This window comes from Acanthopagrus latus, chromosome 13 (assembly GCF_904848185.1).
Source record: "Acanthopagrus latus isolate v.2019 chromosome 13, fAcaLat1.1, whole genome shotgun sequence".
Lineage (NCBI taxonomy): Eukaryota > Metazoa > Chordata > Actinopteri > Spariformes > Sparidae > Acanthopagrus > Acanthopagrus latus.
Genome location: NC_051051.1, coordinates 24,442,792 through 24,462,474, shown reverse-complemented (window position 1 = coordinate 24,462,474; position 19,683 = coordinate 24,442,792). Strand labels below are relative to the sequence as shown.

The 19,683-nt window shown below is 39.6% G+C and overlaps 2 protein-coding genes across 3 annotated transcripts; one reads left to right on the top strand and one right to left on the bottom strand.

Moving 5' to 3' along the window:
- Positions 1-837: 837 nt before the first annotated feature.
- sap30l (sap30-like) lies at positions 838-10,552 on the top strand. Of its 2 annotated transcripts, XR_005078642.1 has the most exons (5): positions 838-1,558; positions 4,175-4,297; positions 4,675-4,773; positions 7,566-8,306; positions 8,414-10,552. XR_005078642.1 is itself a non-coding variant. In XM_037120182.1 (4 exons), exons 1-4 carry the CDS (start codon positions 1,373-1,375, stop codon positions 7,692-7,694), a joined length of 537 nt encoding a protein of 178 aa, XP_036976077.1. In that variant the 5' UTR covers positions 838-1,372; the 3' UTR covers positions 7,695-10,552. The 2 variants fall into 2 exon arrangements, 1 of the variants encoding a protein (XP_036976077.1); XM_037120182.1 differs by having other exon boundaries at positions 7,566-10,552.
- A 2,159-nt stretch (positions 10,553-12,711) lies between these two features.
- LOC119031597 (heart- and neural crest derivatives-expressed protein 1-like) lies at positions 12,712-18,259 on the bottom strand. The gene is made up of 2 exons (XM_037120181.1): positions 15,780-18,259; positions 12,712-14,118 (listed from the first exon to the last, which is right to left on the bottom strand). The coding sequence occupies exons 1-2, from the start codon at positions 16,257-16,259 to the stop codon at positions 14,023-14,025; spliced, it is 576 nt and encodes a 191-aa protein (XP_036976076.1). The 5' UTR covers positions 16,260-18,259; the 3' UTR covers positions 12,712-14,022.
- Between the last annotated feature and the right edge of the window lie 1,424 nt (positions 18,260-19,683).

The following is a 19,683-nucleotide window of genomic DNA, read 5'->3' as shown; positions in this document are numbered from 1 at the left end:
TTATTTTATTTTATTTTATTTTTAATTGGTTGGTACTTGGAGGATCCAGTGTTTTTGAAACTTGACTATTTCTAGGCACAAAAAAGTCAGGCTCATTATCAGCTGCTTTCTTTATCTGACACTCTCAAGCCCCGCCCCCCGAGCTTTACAACATTGCTGGAATCCCCCTTTATATCTCAGCAACAGTTGAAAAAACAAAGCACCTGAACAGGTACATGGCAGCATGTGAAGGAATTTCAGTGTCAGCCCTCATGAGTTGTATCATTTGTTGACCTCTGTCTCCCCCTTGTGGTCAAAATAGGAATCACATCATGGTAATGTCAACAGATATGTGCGACTTCGTGTGGACTTCTATTTGTCAGAATGAAATGAGCCAGTTCAATGAGGAGTCTTTAAGTTGTGAACATTTAACTGTGACAGCAGGCTGCATATTAATAACGTGTCTGTCTCACCAGCCTGGCCCAGGGAGCCGACCTCACGGTAAAGCGTCTGTAAATGCGGATTTCTCGTGCGTCCGTGTCCATTAACGATAATTCAACAAGGCGTCGAGCTGATAAAAATCACTGCAACGTTTTCCTATCGATAGATGATACAAATGTACTATGTATAGTTTCTGTTTTGTAGTTCAACTGAGGGCGACGCCACCTTTAACTCCTATTCATAGTACAAAACATGACACCGAGTGATGCAGGAAGAGCCGTTAGGATACTGATGTTTCATACAGCCAATGGAGTGCCAAAGTTTGTACGCTGATCCCGCCTTCCTGCGAAATTGGCCAATCGGCGTCCAAGATGGGAACTTCCGCCAAAGACACGGAGCATGTCCATTGTACGAGGTGTTCTGAAAGAGTGCCGCGATTGTTGAGGTGCAGGCTGTTAAATACGAGATTTCTCCAAAGTTGTGTCATCTGTTTTTGCCGGGTGTCGTCCTTTAACTCGGTATCGTATGAGTTTGTTGTCATATGCGAGTCTCGCTGAAACGTAGCAGTTTGTTGCGGGGACAAACGGCGGCGGTCTCACCATAGGAATTTGTTCGTTAGCGGCAGCTCAGCCACCTTGCGATTCTGCTAGCAGTAGAGCTAGCCGACGTTAGCAGCAGCTGTATTGCGGTGTGAATCTACCGGGGGTCGGTATGAATATGTCCGTTAACAGAGGCTGTCACGTTTCGAAGTAAGTCGCCGGTGCCGGGATAAAACATCAAGGGCTGTTTGCTCGCGAAGTAGCCACTTAGCCGTGCTAGCTAACGCTACCGGATTGTCTTTCACAAAAGGACAACGCGTGAACAAGAGACTTCTTAGCTAACACAGCGCTGTCTTTTTGCTGATAACTTTATTGTTTTGATCGCCACACAAAGAGCATTACAGTCGTACAGAATGAATGGGTTCAGCACAGAGGAAGACAGCCACGATGGACCGCCTGCTCCGCCGTTTTACGGGCAGAGCTGCTGTCTGATCGAGGACGGAGAGCGCTGCGGCCGGTCAGCTGGAAACGCCTCCTTCAGCAAGAGGATCCAGAAGAGCATATCCCAGAAGAAACTCAAACTGGACATCGACAAGAGCGTAAGTAACGCTACAAGACAGTCGTGCTTTGTCTTGACTCAGAAATCTGTAACTGTGAGTGGAAGATGATCGCTGAAAGTTAGCTCTAGAGAAACTTCAGACTCCACAGCTGTCAGCTAGCTAACGCGAGTTAGCTTGACGGCGTCAGTTAACGTGAATAAACAGAGGAGCACATAAAGATCTTCCTCTCGTTGTTGGTGTTAGCTGTGATTTTTTGAATGTGTTGTCTGAGGCTGGATCTGTTCTCAGCCGGTTTAAATGTCCGGCTAACTGTAGCTGTGTTAGCTAGCTGCACGGACGACGTGCAGGACAACATCAACTTCCAGCAACAGTTTCCTCCAACACGCCTCCGCCGCTGCTGCTCTTCATAAAATGGCTGTTGCCAGGGAAGCTAACCGTGTTTTTTTTTTGTTTTTTTAAACACCAGTCCTCTCAAAGGGCCTCATTTCAAGATACCAGCAGCTAAGCGTCGGTCGAAATACTTCAGATTACACACACGTTAGCTTAAAGCTGACACAACGTCGCCCTGGAGCTGCTTTCCTCGTGGTGATTTTTCTTAGTTTCCTCCCCATTTCTGGCCTCACTGTCACTGTTTTTAAATCAAAGATGTGTTAACTTTCACAGTCAGGCCAACACGTGCTGTGAGTCTTTCAAGAACATGACGAGAGAAACTTGTTGAACTAGACAACTGGGACAGAAACATTTATGTTAACTATCCAAAGGCCCCAGACCCCCAAGGGCCTCAGAAGTCACGAGATTCCCTCTGGGTGGTAATTTGAATTATAGTTATAAGTTATAGTTGAATTAAAGTTTTATATAAGACTGATACTCAGGTTAAGTACTCAAGATTAGTGAGGGATGTCGGGAAATCATTTTATTCCTATTTCTGGAGCCTGACTGCTACTTGATTTGTGGAGTCAGTGCTGATTCCACTATCGATATATTGACTGATTACATATATAAGAAATCTTTTTTGCAATCATCGTGTAAATGTTGTCAGACACTTTTAGCAAAACATGTTATCATTTAAAATGTCATTCACTTGAAAAAAAAAAAAATAAATATAAATATAAATATAAATATAAATATATATATATATATATATATATATATATATATATATATATATATATATATATATATATATATATATATATATATATATATACATATATATATATACATATATATATTTGAACAACAACTTATGTGTCAGACATCAATAACGTAGGTGAACAAATGTACACTGTTAATAACCAGCAGTTTTCATAACACGCTAAACTGCTGCATCCTTAGTCACAGTGTTAATGCTCAGGCTTGTTTTAATTCCCTATTCTTAGACAGTCCATCATACAATTATACACCTCCAACCAGAAAACACATTCAGAATAGCACGAAAGACGAGCCAACCGACATCAAAACATCCAAATGCAGATTTAACAGCTCTATTTGTTTTTGTTGTTGTGTTTTCTGGACAATATTCGCCTTTTAATTAACTCACCACAAAGACTCGGCAGAGCTGGGGGCAGGGTTGTCTTCCTGCTGTGTGTAATCTGCTGTGTGCTGTGTACCTGATGAGTACTTAAAGGCTGCAGGATGCGTACACAATGCACAAAGAGCTGGAAGAACCAGGGGGTCTGTCGGTAGGGGGCTTCTGCTAAACTTTGCCCCGGGCCCCCCGACATCCAAACAACCAAATGTAGATTTAATGTCTTTATTTATTTTTCATGTTGTGTAAGACAGCAGAGTCTTCCCTGAATGGATGGATGTTTAATGAAAGTGTTGTTGCTGCTGTAAACTGGTTTTATCATCTCTGAGATTCATGGAAAGCTTTGTGACTTGTCATTGAGGCAGCACAGCCGGAGGACTGAGCTCAGCTGTCTTCAGTGTGTGCTCTGCTGCGACCCGCGTTGAGTCACATGTTCTTGTTCTGGTTTAGAGGAATGAATGCACACGAGTTCACAGGAGGACAGAATTAATCTAAGTTGTTGAGTAAAGGCTACCTGTATGTAAGGAAGGGAATCAATTCTCAGTATTTATTTATTTATTTATTTATTTTAGCTCCAACAAGAATGTGGTGAGTGTCCGTTGCATCGTTTACAAAAAACACTGAGGTCTTGTGTGTAACCACCTCGGCTACATGCTTCCTGTTTTAAGACGCAGCTCTGCTAGTTGTGTATTAGTTTATCTTGTTGTGTTAAGACAACATTTAACACTGCTGTGTTTGAATATACATCTGAATTTTAACATTCCTGAAGTTTGTTCAAGGAAAAAAAAAAATTGGTATCAGTACCAAAATGCTGTTATCATATTGAGACCAGTTTTGAAAACTTTAGAACATCCTTGTTTTTTAAGCTGCTAAGAATTATGGATTAGTTTTCAAATATTTAATTAAGTATGTTGATAGTAAATTGATCCAATCGTTATTTTTAAAATAGAAGTCAAAACTGTCTGATTCCAGTTTCTGAAATGTGAATATTTTCTCGTGCTTTTCTCATCTATGACAAACTGAATATCTTTTGGATTGTGGACAAAACATTTATACACCTAACACTAATCGATTACTGTAGGAAATAATCGACAATGAAGATTTAATACTCATTCATTTCTTTATAGGTAAGGCACTTATACATCTGTGACTTCCACAAGAACTTCATCCAGAGCGTCCGCAACAAGAGGAAGAGGAAGACCAGTGACGATGGTGGAGAGTCCCCTGATCATGATGTGGAGGTGCCGGAGGTAATGTCGACTGAGATATTTAAAACCGAAAATATAACTAAGCACAAGAGATTATTTTCTGCAAAGGAACAAAAGTAAACATGGTGACAGAAAATGGGACGCCTTTAAACATCAACTCACGGTGGAATTGTTGTTTGAACGTGCTTACATAACCATTATAACAAATATTGTAAAAAGAGCAATAATAATGATGTTTGTCCTCGACTTAGTTGTGCTTTTTAGTTTTTCTGGCTGCGATGACCCAGTTTCTCTACAGAGTTCTCCTCTGAGAGTCTGCAGCAAATCATTGAAATGTTTTCAAGATGGAGGCGGGATGAGAATTTGCACATATCATAATTCACTGACTGACTGCGTCTTTGTCTCTGTTGTGTGTTCAGGTCGATCTTTTCCAGCTGCAGGTGAACACGTTGAGACGCTACAAGCGACACTACAAGCTGCAGACCAGACCTGGACTCAACAAGGCCCAGCTGGCAGAGGTAACAACTGAACCAGTGTGGACACGCTGTCCACTACGTGATGGATGTCTCGTACTTTGTACTATCCATGTTGCGCTCTCCTTCCATTTTGTTCAGCACTGAAACTCAGAAACCCAACCATATGTCAAAATTACTTTTTTCTGGCACACTGCCTGGTCCTCAGAGAGTACCTGTTGTTCAGGTAGAGCTCTTTGATGGCCCACTGACAGTCAGGGATGGGTTTATTAAATGTCAAGCACAAGTCTCAGCTTGCAAGTTGCATGCATCTTAATTAACCAGCCTTTATGGATGTTAAAAGCATTGTTTTGACCGACAGGATAAGAGGAGAACTAAATGGACGTAGAAAGATAGAAATAAAACTTTACTTGCTGCTACTTCTGGTTTGTTGTTTGAATGGTTGCAGAGCCACATGAGAGTAAATTGGACCAATTTGTTAACCGTCAGTTGTTTGTCGAGCCTAAAGTTCTTGACGCTTGCTGGTTTTTGCTCCGCTGAAATAAGGATTTGGATTTTTCCTCTATTCTACGTTATCATGGATATCTTGTGTGTGAGTGTTGGACTGTTGGTTGGACATTTGAAGACGCCACCTTGGGGAGTGTGATGGAAGTTTTGCAATCAGACAATTTACATGCAATGAGACTTTAAGTGTGATTATAAATCTTAAAAGATAATGGACATTTGGCCTTTAACCTGAAGAAAATTATCATCTTGCTATCATGAAACATCATATTGGATTTGCACAAATGATCACATTTACAGTGTTACAGCTTCATGTTCCTCTGATCAGAAGCTTTGAGTCGTGTTGTGTGCTTAGCTGTTAGCTCTGTTAGCCAAACACACCACAGGTCTCTGCTGCACACTGGCTGCTGTCAGATAACTATGTAACATTATCATGCAGGGGGGAAAAAAGTGTGACCTGTTCATGGTGAGTCCATAGAGTCCTTCCAGATTTGAACGTGTCATATTTTTCTGTTGGTCTCGTGCTGAGGCTGTGATGGTAACCATAGCAACAGCATGAGATGTTGTTACTCATGCTGCAGCATGTTGTAATGCGTACAGTTGAGTCGGGCATTTGCTAACAGACATACAGTATCAATGTCATAAAAAAACTGTAGCCACTCTGGTGAGCATCGGTGTATAACAACCTTCATCGCTCCTTTTTAGAGCAACAGAAACTTTTCAAACAGAAGCTGCAGTTATTTTTTCTTGGATTCCTCTTTTTAAGGATTTCTTTGGATTAATGACCGTTTAGTTCATATTGTGTAGCACTGAAGGCTGCTGGCTCATTAGGCCTCTTTCTTCTCAGCTCCATAATACTCATTTACTGTGATATACGTAGTGTCACAGGTCCTATGCCTCAGTAATTGGTCATGGGGAGATTGTTAGACTAATTTGCCAAATTGACAGGTGGACTTGATGCAGCTGGCTCGGCCTTCGTCCTGACAAATGCTCCCTGTATGTGGCGGCAGGGTGGGGTCGGATGTGACCCGGCTGTCGAGCAGTAGGACTGAATGAATGAAACTGGGCTGTAAGTTGAATGTTTCCCCCCCGGCTGTAAGTCAGGTTCAGGCCCTCTTATTAATGAGCCTCTCACATCATTAATAAAGCACCAGTCAACAGCCAAAACCAGTTACAGCTGTTCCAGTTCAACCCTGTTCAGGAGGACCAGAGGCTGCAGAGCACAGAGAGGAAAACAGATCCTCTGAATCCAAACAACCAGTAGTCGGGCTTCAGTGCAGTCTTTATGTCTCCTACTGGAACATTCTCAGTTGTTGGTGTCTTTTTGTTCAGGGCAGATTCTGATCAATTATATTTGGAATCGATATCCTTTTCCAGTAAAAAATGAAAATCTATTGAGGTTTTTTTTCTCTTCTACATTTGTCTTAGAAGTCAGTTAGCAGATTTGGTCTACTGTAAAGCTGCAACGATAAGTCAATGGATTGATTAGTTGGTTATTTGCCAACTATTTTGAAAATTGATTCACAGTTTCAATCATTTTCCAAGTAAAAATGTCAAACATTATTTGGTTCCAGCTTCTTCAACATGAGGATATTTTGCTTTTCTTTGTTATTCCTGGCAGTAAATGAGGAGTTTCTATGTTTTGGACTGTTGGTTGGACAAAACAAGTGATACTGTGGTACTTATGTTGAGATTGTGGAAGTATCACTCTGCAGTCTGTCCACAGGCAGAATTGAAGATTGATTAAACTTAACCAAAGTGCAACTTTCACACCTGGCCATCTGTAAACACCTGTGGCTCTAGTTTTCGCTGTGTGTCCTGCACCGTTGAAACTAGTCGGTACTTGACAGCAGCTTTTTGGCAGTGAGAGAATTTACAGTGCTCGTACGTTCAGCTCAGCGAATAAGTTCACGAGAAGAGAATCGGAAAAAGCGCCTTGAGCCTGTAGCTGTTTAGCGCAGCTTCTCCTTATTTTGCCATTTGCAACCCTTTTTTGCATATTCTTGATTAGGGAACTGAGTCTCCCTGTTCCTCTTTGTGAATGATGAATACAGACTAGAGAACACAGGAGCTTTTGGCTGTTGCATGTTTTCCAGTGCAGATTTTTGGTCGAGATGCAGACGACATGAGGTGAGGCAACAGTTGGACTTGGACGCTGCTAGTTCTTTGTTATCGATTTGGTTTGTCTGGGCCTGAAGACTTGTTGTAGCACCGGCTACAAAGTTATAAATGCCATGGTAACTCAGCGTGTGTTCACCATCTTGCTATGTAGAGCTGTATGAGATATGCACACTGAGTTTCCTTCTAAATTCTTGTCCTTCCTCTTCCTGCAGACGGTGAGTCGTCACTTCAGGAACATCCCGGTGAACGAGAAGGAGACGCTGACCTACTTTATTTACATGGTGAAGAGCAGCAAGAGTCGCTTGGACCAGAAAGGTGACGGCGGCAAACCGCTGGACTAAACTCCCCGACGTCAACCACTGCAGCCCCAACAGTCATCAACAACCACAGTGACAAAACCTGGACACCCTAAACGGCATCAGCCGGCACCAGCTCCTGCTCCCCTGTCACCGTCCCACTCCTCTGAGACACAGACTCTTGTTGTCCTCTGAGGACAAATGGAGGAGATCCGAGGGCGGGATGAGTTCACTTTTGCTCATTCGGTCCTCTTAAAACGTCTCCATGATGGTTGATTCTCCTCCGGTTCACCCCCTCTTCCTCTGCTCCGCTAAAGCCCGGTCCCTAAAGACTGTCGAGGACCAGGACTCAGTCCGCAGGGTTTCACGTCGTCATGCTGTAATGTAACCTGTCAATATGTACAAAAGAACAGCGTCCGATCTTACGTAACTTGGTTGAATGCAATGTACGATTATAGCTGCCTTAAGAGTGAAATACAAAACACTTTTTGGTAATTTGGGGAATTTTTTTGGTTTGCCGATTTGACTGTTAACACGTTCACCAGGAAGAATGCTTGTGCCAAACAGGAAGGAGTGCTGGAACTGAATGAAGAGTTGGTTTTTTATCGTGAATGAATGAATCATCGGAAATGGGCGCCAAACACCTCAGGACTCAGGGTCAGTTTACTCCTTTAGTTGCACAAAATTCACATATAAACCTTAATTTTCAATAATGTCTAAAAACAAAAGGACGCTGATCTGAGTCCTGATCTTTAATCCCTTAGCTGCCCTTTTCCAACTAGAAGTGATGCGTTTATGGACGGATGGTGGTGAATGATGTAGCACCTGGTTGTGACCCACTCGTCACCTTCTTAAAAGCTGTTTTATGTACGTATGAACACACCGACCCAATCGCCAGAATAAATGTTGGTAAAGTACGTTTCTGCAAAACCACGTATGAGTTACAACTTCATGTTTCTTATGCTGTGATCAGGTTCAGGCTCACAAGTATATCCCCTGAACTGGTACTTAAGTTTAAATGATAAACAGCCCTATGTTAGGTTGAGATAAAGAACATGGTATGGCTTCAAATACGTGTTTTATTTTGAAATTTTCCCACGGTCTCCTTAAGAATATCTCGTCATATCACCCTGGTCCCCTGTAAAAAATATCAAGTGGTTTCATCCTTCCAAATGTTGAAACGCGAGACTTGAACTGGGGCCACAGGCTGACCAACCGTCTCGCCAGCACCACTGTCCACTCTGCCTCCCTGTATGGACGTCACCTGAACGTAACATGTTGTGTGAAAATTGAATTAATTGAAATTGTACGTGAGGTTTGCAGAAACGTTAACTGCCGACATTTCATCCCGGTGACTGGGCTGAAACACACACTGATTTATTTCCTCTGCGTCCAGGTGGTGGGAGTTAGGTTTTTTTTTTTCTTTCATTTCTTCTCTTTAGTTCAGCCTTAAGTTGTATAAAGTTGTGTCCGTCAGCGTATTTGATTTTTGATTTATCCACCTTGAAGTGGAGCGTGTGTTTGAGCGTGTGTGATAGGAATGTAAGAGTAATTATTAGCGTCTTTTTAATATTTAAGAGCAGTGGTGATAGTGGACGACGTCTCAAATGTTGATTGACTCAACAGAAAACAAATTCAATGTTTTTTTTTCATGCCCTCCCTCGACATCAGCCTGCCACAAACACAAGCTGAGTAGAAGTTGTCTGAGATCTTAAAAATGTTTTCACTAGAGCTGCAACTAATTCACTGATTTGTTGTTTGGTCTATAAAATGCCCCCAAATAGGGAAATGTGGTTCATCCTCAAATGTCTTGTTTTATCCACAACCCAAAAATAACAGTCAAGAGAGGAGGAACGACACCAGAAAAAAGCTGGAAAGAAAATTTTGACCTTTTTGTCTTGATTTTTGGGGGCAGTACTTTGAAAAAAAGACACATGTGGTTATCAAACACTTGTGGTGAAGTGTGACACGAGGACAAGATATTTGACAGTTTGGCAACTTTCACCAGGAATTCAGTAATTATTGATCGCTCAGCTAAATTTTCCTGCATTGTAGTCTCTAAAATGTTTTAGTACCGTTCAGTATTGGAAAACCTATACACTGATACGCCTGTGACAAGCCAAGAACACTGGGTAATATCGACTTTAATGAAAATGTAGGTGATTATTTCAATAACTGACAACTAATTAGTTAATCGTTGCAGCTCTTTTTCCCCCATTTTTATTCATATTTGAAATAATCATGTGAAATCATGTCCATCCCTAAAATGTCTCAACGGTTCAGCACAAATCTAATTTGGCACAAAAAGTGGTTTCACACATTTGTATTTTAACATGGTGACTCTGCACTCTGACTGTAATCTTTGTAATTATTAAGTCAATTTCAAGTCATCGATTAATTGCTTTGTCAGATCGTCATTGTTTGTTGGATTGGGTCACAAGTGGAATCACAGACGTCTTGTGGTCGCTTCCCATCAGAGCTGAACATAAAACATTTAATACGAAGAATCCAAAACTGCTGACAAGTGAATGCACAGAGTTCTTAATGCACTGCTGCAGGTCAAAGACAACTTCTTCAGCTCCACTTCTGTCTCGTTGGTTTTACAGATCGGATCGTCACACTCTGTATTTAAGTTTGTCCACCACACTGAGTTTGTCTTCTTTTGACAGGGTCATTTTTTTAAAATCATTTTTCTGTCTTTTTTTAGTGTCTGTTATATTTTCAGTTTTGCTTGTAGGTTTCTTAGTGTCATGTAGATAAACAACGGACTTTATTAACACATAGGCCAGGCCACATTAACCTAATTGTTGTATTAGAAGAAAAAAAAACATATTTAAATATGGCTGCTTATTGCTCCTAATGATGATGATAATATTAATAATAAATGTATTGTACAGGAAGAACCAACGGTCTCGACTCTGTTCATTCACTGGTTGTTTGCAGCTGATTTAACACTGAATGTATCAACATATGTGAAGTTTTGAAGATAAGTTTGGAGAGAAGAAGTAAACAATGCTGCCAGGTTGGATTTGACTTTCTATGTCAGAGATGTCTGAACTTTTTCAACACCTGTCCTGTTGTAATAACGAGGATCCCAAGTTCCCTTAACTGACTGACATGCCACCAGTCCCAGAATATAAACAATAATTGATAATAAGGGATCCAATATAATTTGAAGAACATTTTTACCTCCCACAAAAAAAAGTGATTTTCTTCACTAAGAATAGTGGGTGAAGAATCCAGCTGCAAGAACTATTTTTTTTTATTTCATTAACAATTATTTTGTTTATCATTTAGTCTGTAAAAATCCCGATGAACAGTCCAAACTCCTCATTTGCCGTCATGAAGGACAAATGAAAAGCAGCAAATTGTCACACTTTAGAAGCTGGAACCACAAAAAAAAAATTGCTTGAAAACATAGTTAAAGGATTCAATGATTATCAAAATAGCTTGCAATGTATGTCTTTTAAATCAACCAGTCACTGCAGTTCCAGTGAGATCTACTTTCTTCATGCTGTTGTTTCAGTAACAGCGTTTGACCACTAGGTGTCAGCGTCGCCTCTCCTTCTCATGTGGGTGCATTTTGAAACATCTCTGACCTCTGAACTGAGTAACATCAACATGAGGATACAAAATGTTTGACTGTTGCTGTTAATATCTAACATTATATCTAATTTTTCAGTGGAGGAAACTTTATTTTTGAAACCAAACTGGATATTTTTCCAATAGATACTGTGACGAGCAGTAGAGCAGATCACTGCAGAACATCTTCAGCCATTTAGAGAAAGAGAGAGTGTTGTAATTATTAGATGCAATTAATAAAATATTGCATGCATGACTAATTGGCAGAGGAGGATTCAATGTGATGTTAGAGATTAAAACATTGAGTAAAAGTTTTCTGACCTGAACCAGGTATTAAATCTCAGAATAGAAAAAAAAACAAAAAAACAAAACATCCAGGAGAGCAGGGACATATAAATAACAGCTAATAAATTATCATTCAATGTCAGTTATTTAAATGAATATTAGAACTGGTACGATTAAAGAGAGTGAGACAATCAGATGTATAGTCTAAAAATCAACGGTAATAATAATTAAAGTGGAATAAAAAAATATATAAAAAATGTGACCGTGGACTACTTATGATGGAAACGATTGTGGGATTAAGTTAAATTAATTCAGAATTACCCCCTATGTCAATGATTATGAAATTATGTGACTGATTTTCTAATAAATCTCATATTTTTGCTCAGGTGACACCAATGAAAGCAAAAAAGAAAAGAAGCCAGGGTTGTAAAAAGTACTGAAAAGCAACAGTAGAGATACTGTGTTAAAATATCACTTTGGTGAAAGTGGAAGTCATTCATGTGAATAATACTCTAGTAAAAGTCTGAAAGTATCGGATATTAGATGCATTTAAGTATCATTTAAACAGGATTTCAGTGTTTTTTTATGATTATTATTATTATTTTTTATTAACTGATCATCAATAAAATAAATTATTTAAAAAAAATGGACTTTGGCTCTGATGCAACATGTAATCTGAAAAGTAACTACCGTTATCAAATAAAAAGCCAAATGTAAGAGAAAAGGTCAAATATTTGCCTCCTAATCATCGTAGTACCCTGTAGTACAAGCAAAACGTAGCAGAAACTAGTACAAGTACTTTAGTACACTACTTGAGTAAATGTATTTAGTTACAATCCATCAGTGATGTTAAATCATTTCAACATATTTGTGTGTAGAGCTGCAAGGAGTAATTAACCAGATAACTAATACATTAATCCACATATTTTGATAATTATTGATTCAATTTAAAAAAAAAAAAAGATGGCAAGTAAAGAACAAATACCTCAAAACTGCACAAAAGTACAGCTGAGTAAATGTACTCAGTTACATCTCATCACTGTAAATGAAACATCAGCTGGTTATGGGACTTTTAATTCCCCATCAGACGTTACACAAGAAGAAGAAGAAGAAGAAGAAGAAGAAGAAGAAGAAGAAGAAGAAGAAGAAGAAGAAGAAGAAGAAGAAGAAGAAGACAAAGCACCGTCACTTCAGCTGCAGTGTCATAAAATAATCCATTTATTTACGGAACTTTAATATAACTTCACATCCATCCACATGTCGCACAACAATAAACCTTTATTTATTTATTTTTTTATGCTTTTGAGTGTTTTTTTTTTCTTTTTTTTCTTTTACACGTCGGAGAGAAGCTGTGCGTCAACATTCAGTCTGTGCTCGTCTTCTCAGAGCGGACAGTGAGGTAGATTCAGTCGGTTCAATCAGTTTCTACACAGGAGACGACAGCCGCAGCACAGAAACACTGGTGGGATAATTACGTGCTAATTACATGTCTGCACTGAGCCGAATTCAGCGGGATGACACGGAATAAGTTTCTCATGAAGACTGTTTGTTTTCGGGCTCTGGATGTTTTATACTTTTACTATTTTATTATATTTCCGTCTTACGTCAAAGAAGTCTGGTCGAAATCCGAATCCAGTGATCAGAAAACGCCTGTAGGCCAATTACTGACGGGTGCATGCGCGATTCATGACTATTTCAAAAAGAAAAAAAACAAAAAAAAACAAAACACTTTTGATTTATTTAACATGCAGGTGTGATGTCTGTCAGGCCAGAATATATCACAATTAATGCTCACACAATTTAATTTCAAAGCCGAATTAAACCAATTAACAGCACAGGGAGGAAAACAAAAGTATTTCCAATAGTTCAGATAATTCACACGGATGATTAACATGCAGATGTTCTTCTGCGCCGCCTTTTTAGTTTAAGTATCCGGAAAACACAAATCCAGCCGCTGCATCCCGTTTGTCTGATCTTAAAAATATTAACATGTAAAAAATAATTTCCCCTTTTTTGCCATGGCGTTCCTGTCAGATGACAACATGCAAACTCTTCTTCTCATTTGTTTATAATTTATTTATTTCTTCCTGCGGAAACAACCAACTCTCCGCCAGATAAAACACTTTTTTTCCCTTTTTTTTGTTTAAGGCAGACAGATGTTTTATGACACCGTGGCAACATCTGGTCTACAGTACTGGAGGGGTGGGAACATCAAAAAAGAAAGAAAAAAAAAAAGCAGAAATACCACAAATAACACACCGACAGTCAGGAGAGAGGAGAGGAGCAACATCACTGTCCATCCATTTGGTTTGTTTTTTTGTCCGTGTTGTCCTTTAATTCGCTCCGTTTTTCCTGCGCACAGCGGTGTGTTCAGGTTCAGACAGTCAGTGGTTTTTATCTGATTTCAATCGAGAGTCTGGGAGGAGGAGGTGGAGGAGGAAGAGGAGGAGGAGGTGGAGGAAGAGGAGGAGGAGGTGGTGGAGGAAGAGGAGGTGGTGGAGGAGGGTCACTGGTTGAGCTCCAGAGCCCAGACCTGCTGCGGCCAGCCGGTCCGGCCCTTCACCTTCTTCTCGGCTCCTAAAGAGTCCTGCAGGCCGTCAGCCTGCGACACCAAAACACCAAAACAGCACATTACTACCAGCAGACACACAGAGCTCCGCCTGAGAGCCACTCTCACCATGAAAATCTCTACAGGAACAATTAATGTCACGTTCATAACTCCTCCGAGAGCCTCAGCGCACCGCACAGTGCATTTAACTGTGAAACATCCACGTAAACAAACAATGTGTAATATAAATAACTGACAAATGACGATCAAATCTAGTCAAAACATCTGCAGATATTAAAATAAATTTAAAAAATATATAATAATAATAATAATAATAATAATAATAATAATAATAATAATAATAATAATAATAATAATAATAATACGTGTTGTTTTTTGGGGGCTTCAGTGACGCAATCACCGCCGTGACATCACGGGCTTTCATTAACCAAAATAATGAACAAAATGTGAAACAAAACAGGCTTTTACGGCAATTAATATAATATTAAATAATGACACATACTTTAAAATAAGCAACTGAATTGTTGTTTGACTTTGAATTTTAGTTAGCTTGAATTGGCGACCTGAGTTACATATGAGAGGAAATGTTGTTTTATAAACTACATTTATTTGCAACTATTCTGGTGCAGTAACACACAAATAAATATATATTTTAAAGCATACTGCGCTGTATTTATTTATTGTACACATATTTCTAGAATTCTAGTCTATGTTAGTATTCTGCTGTTCACTACCTTTCATTCGGCTGTAATGTTGTTGACTAAATGTTTGTTTACTGACTGAGTTGTATGTTTGTCTTGTAATTTCGTTGTCTTCTGCGCCATGGCGTTAAAACCATTTTCTTTCTTTTCATGAAGGTATAAACTGTCTTATGCGGTTGGAGATGTTTTATAAAGGCGCCGTTTTGCTTCCACGTTATAGTCAGAAGGACAGTGTTGGTAAAAAAATAACACACGTTGAGTAAAAGTAAAGACATGGTGGTGAAATGTTACTATAGTGAAAGTGAAAGTCACTCAAAGTACTTGAGTAAAAGTCTTCAAGTATCTGACATTAAATGCAATCAGGTATCAAAAGTACAAATAAATAATAGATATTTTAACAAGTGTGTATACACTTTTTACTCTGGAATCAGTGTTCTGTTTCATCTGATTGCCTATAAATTAAATTAAATTATGGTAAATGAACATTTGCTGTAAAACAAAACAGGAAAAAAAAATCGCTCTTAATGTAACTAATTATAAAATAAATGTAGTGGAGTAAAAAGTGGAATATTTGCAGTTAAGTACAAATACCTGAAAATTGTACTTCAGTCAGGAAATGTTATATTCAGTTACAGTTATTTATAAATGTCTAAATCTACCATCAGGTTGTTACATGTTTGATGAGACGCAGTGTTGGATGGATCATAACGCACACAAACATAAATACAATGCTGCACTTTTATTCTGCAGTCAAGTTGGATTATTGACTAAATATACAATTTGGTATTATTTCAATTAGGACTTTTATAAATAATTCAGAAAACTGAAGACAGAATATCATAAAATCATGTTAACTACATTTTAATTTACAAAATAAAAGCCCAGCCATAAAAATAAATCCCCCAACATGTAAAGTTAATAAACTAACTCTACGGTGCTTCTGATCTGTTCTTGTTAGAGTTTATTTGGATGAAATAAGTTTCCTCGACTTACCGACTCTCGTTTTCTTTTCAGATCCCGGTTCTCAAATTTCTTAATCTCGGCCTTAAAGCCCTCCGTCTCCCCGGAGTCTTTGGCCAGGACGTCCATCAGGTAGGCGATGTAACTGGTCGCCAGGCGTAAAGTTTTAATTTTAGACAGTTTCGTGTCCGCGGGCACGTTGGGGATACACTCCCTCAGCTCGGCAAAGGCTGTGTTGATGCTCTCCGTCCGCCGGCGCTCCTTCTTCGGCCCCGACGTCCTCCTCTTCCCCATCCCGGCCTGGAGCCCTTCAAGTCGGGCGTCGTGCGTCGCTGCGGGCGCCCCGAGCTCCGCGGCCGGGTAGGGCGCCTGGATCTGGAAGTCCGGGGGCACCTCCCCGTGGTTCACCACCCAGCTCTGGAAGTAGGGCGCGTCCTGGTGACATCGCTGCACGAACGGGAAGGGTTCGTGCATCAGGTGGTGGTGATGCTGGTAGCCCCCGATGAGGTTCATGTTGGGCGGGATGACGAATGTGCTCGCTGCCGTGTTGTCCGTCGCCCTCGGCCTCTCTCTGCTGCTGCCCCACAACGGTCTCTGCTCGTGGATCGACAGCCAACAGAACTCATTCAACACCTAAACATGTATCCTCCCCAGTCAAGCCAAACAAAACCACCAACTTTTACATCGTCGCCATTCTGAGAGCGACTTCAGCCGAGGTGAAACAGGCCGTGAAAAACGTTTATAATTCCAGGGAGCGAGTCTCGGCGCTGCTGGGCTCCACTCGTGCCTCTTCCTCTCCTGGAGAATCTGCTCTGATTTGCCCAAGAAATTTGACCCCGATGAAGGTGTGAGGCCCCCAGGTTTATATGATTTGGATGTCAGCGTGGAGAGGAGGCAGCCAATAGAGGAAAGCGCCCAGGATGGGAGGAGTGTCTGCAGAGGTTTGGAATAACATGCGCTATGGTGCCATAATCTCACGGCGCTACACACGGAGCCAATATCTGCGTGTTGGAGTTGGTTACTGACAACACAATCGTACACATATGACGAAAAAACTAGTATATAATTAGTACAACGTATATTTTTTGTCAGTTTTTATACTCTTTTTTTCTGTTTTGGGGAGTTTTTACGCACATAATTTACGCACCGCCTGTTTGGCCAAGGCTGTTAATGAGGTGTGAGTTTTGTAATTCAGTGGTAAATATAATTACTTGTGTTACTTTATTTGTCAGCTCATGTATGAAATCAAGCTTTGTGAAGACAGCAGGGATTAAGATCAGGAATTACACTGGATTTTTTTTTTTTTTTTCTTGTGGGGTGCGCACATGGAATTTAAGATGTTTTTGCTAAACACTCAAAGACACCTTCAATGCGAAGCTGCACATATAGAGAATTAATTCCCCTGCCTTTACAAAAAACGTAACATTTTTTAGATAAAGTGTCTATTTTAGCATGCTTTTATTTTTTTAAGGATGAACAAATAAGGGAAAGGGAAACATTTGTTGAAATTGAAAACATGACAGTTTTATCAAATTAAACTTCCATCCTGCTTCAGTGTGGTGCGTCATGCTTTAAATATACTCTGGAAATATGGAATTATTTAACTGTTTTTCTTTCCAGCTGATGCTTGTCAAGATTTGCTCAGATTTTTCATATTTTCTGAAATGCGTAACGCACATTATCAGAGTCTCGCCTTCCAGTGAAAACACCAGGTACATGTCAGAGCGCTCTGGAAAGTGTAAATGAAGCCTGATGAATTATTTCGGGACACACAGTCCGCGGCCTGTTGTCATCATACCTCAGCAGTATAAGGCAAAGAAAAGAGGAAAAAAAAACGGCCGCATGCAGCGCCTTTATCTGCGCCTTTATTCCCCACAGCTCCTCACACACTAAACATATCATCTTATCTCCATCGCCTAAAAACATTATCCCATTACATTACATGACCTTGGCGCTATTTAGAAACCATTTACGGGCCGCGTCTTATCTAAATACAGCCATAAATCAGGAGGTGTCACCTCGCTGCACGGTTACATGTATTCCATAAAAAGCTCTGCTGGCCTGGTCTCTGTTTACAGGACGGCGGTGTGCGGCACATCTCACCGTCCAGCCGCGTTACAATAAATAACCATCAGTCACAACTTTATGTCCCGCATGTGCACAAGTCTGCACGGGAACACGCGCAAGATATTCACCTTTACGCGCACAGTTCTTCTTGCTTTCCTGGAGACGACATATTTCTCTAACACACCGATGTAGTTACTGGTATTGTTTTTTTTACTTTTCTTGTTGCTCGTGACATTATTTTAATATTCCCATTATTTTCTCTTATCTCCAATTATTACCAATAGACCAAATACTGCCTGACACGGCTGTATCTGAAGTATACAAGCACACAGCTATAAAATACATAAACCAATCAGCATTTGTTCGACTTTTTCTTCTCTGCGAGCCTGCAGTTGTGAGTATCTTTCACATATTCAGATTTATCAGTAAAGAAACACACACCCACAAATATTTTTGGATGAGCATCAAAAGGAGAGAGGGAGAAAACTTCTGGACCTGCAGTTGGCAGCAGGGCCGTAACCAGGATCCTACATGTTCTGAGGACCTGCCCCCCCACCCCCCCCCCCGTCCATCCATCCACAACAGTTTAAAGACTGTCAGGTAAATAAATAAATAAATGTGCATTTCTCTGCATTTTGACTGATGATCGCTGAGGAAATAATATCAGTGGCAGCAAATAGATGAATATTTGACACAAACTCCCACAGAAGTAGAAGAAGAAGAGTAACACATTTGGCCAATTTTGACTTGAGTGTATTAAACTTATTTCTTTGCTAAAACTAATTCACTGACTTTATAACAACCAACATTAATATGTGGTAAATACATAATTTATTAGTTAAGTAATTCAGCTCTTAGGAAACAATGACATGCATAATAAATAACTTGTAAAGATTAAAAACATCAGTTGGTTCTCATCCAAATAATGTTTATAAATGAACTACACAGAATTTATTAACCATTTACAGACTGTTATACACACCAGTTCCAACTTCCTTATAAATAATTGCCAATAAAAAAAGTTTATAAAGCAGTTATATCTATTAACTGAATTGTTTATTAACATACATTGGCCATTTTTTAGATATGTGTAATTTATCATATGCAATTGTTTATTTTAATGATAAGACTATTCTATTTTCTATTCTATTCTATTTTTCTATTTTTTCATATGTAGTCTTTGCAGGTATAGATGTAGTGTGTTATTTCATCTATATGGCAACTGAAACTCAATCTCAAGGTGATTTATTTTATGTTATTTGGATTTTAATATGAATCAATGGCAATAAAGTAAAAAACTAACAAAGAAAAAGACGTTATGATTTAATCAAGGGTGTTACTTTGTGTGGAGAGTTGTGGGGACACGAAGGTCAGACGAATGAGATAAGATATAAATATATATAATATAATGTATAATATCATATAAAATGATCTTTAAGGTAATGTAATGTGGGATCATGTGATGTCAGAGATGATAATTGGAGCAGGGGAACCAATTGTATAACAGCAGTGCAAAATTGATTTAATCAAACTTTTCTTTGGCGCGAGCTGTTCGGAACAAATTGCGCCTTCAGAGTTGCCCTATGCAACATTGTTTTTACGGGCCTGTAAACAGAGACGGAGCTCTTGGTACAAGATTAGCCAGCATTAGTTTTCGATGTATTTCAAGACCACATGGTGACGTCTGTATCTGTGAACACTGGAGGCTTGTATTTTTAGTTATTGTGGGTACAAAAAGAACAAAAACACAAAAAAAAGGTGCAGTTCAGGAAAAATAGCACCACGTCACCAAAAGTCTCCCTAAAAACCTTTTCAATCAGCATTTTCAAACCGTGGAGGAGAGACACCTCAGGATCACATGAGTCTCAGA

Bases quoted from the DNA above. Each gene is read 5' to 3' on its own strand.
- LOC119031597 (XM_037120181.1), bottom strand. From the start codon at position 16,259: ATGAACCTCATCGGGGGCTACCAGCATCACCACCACCTGATGCACGAA. The intron at 14,119-15,779 runs GTAAGTCGAGGA...TTGGTGTCGCAG, and splicing joins TGAAAAGAAAACGAGAGTCG to GCTGACGGCCTGCAGGACTC.
- sap30l (XM_037120182.1), top strand. From the start codon at position 1,373: ATGAATGGGTTCAGCACAGAGGAAGACAGCCACGATGGACCGCCTGCT. The intron at 1,559-4,174 runs GTAAGTAACGCT...ATTTCTTTATAG, and splicing joins AACTGGACATCGACAAGAGC to GTAAGGCACTTATACATCTG. The intron at 4,774-7,565 runs GTAACAACTGAA...CTCTTCCTGCAG, and splicing joins ACAAGGCCCAGCTGGCAGAG to ACGGTGAGTCGTCACTTCAG.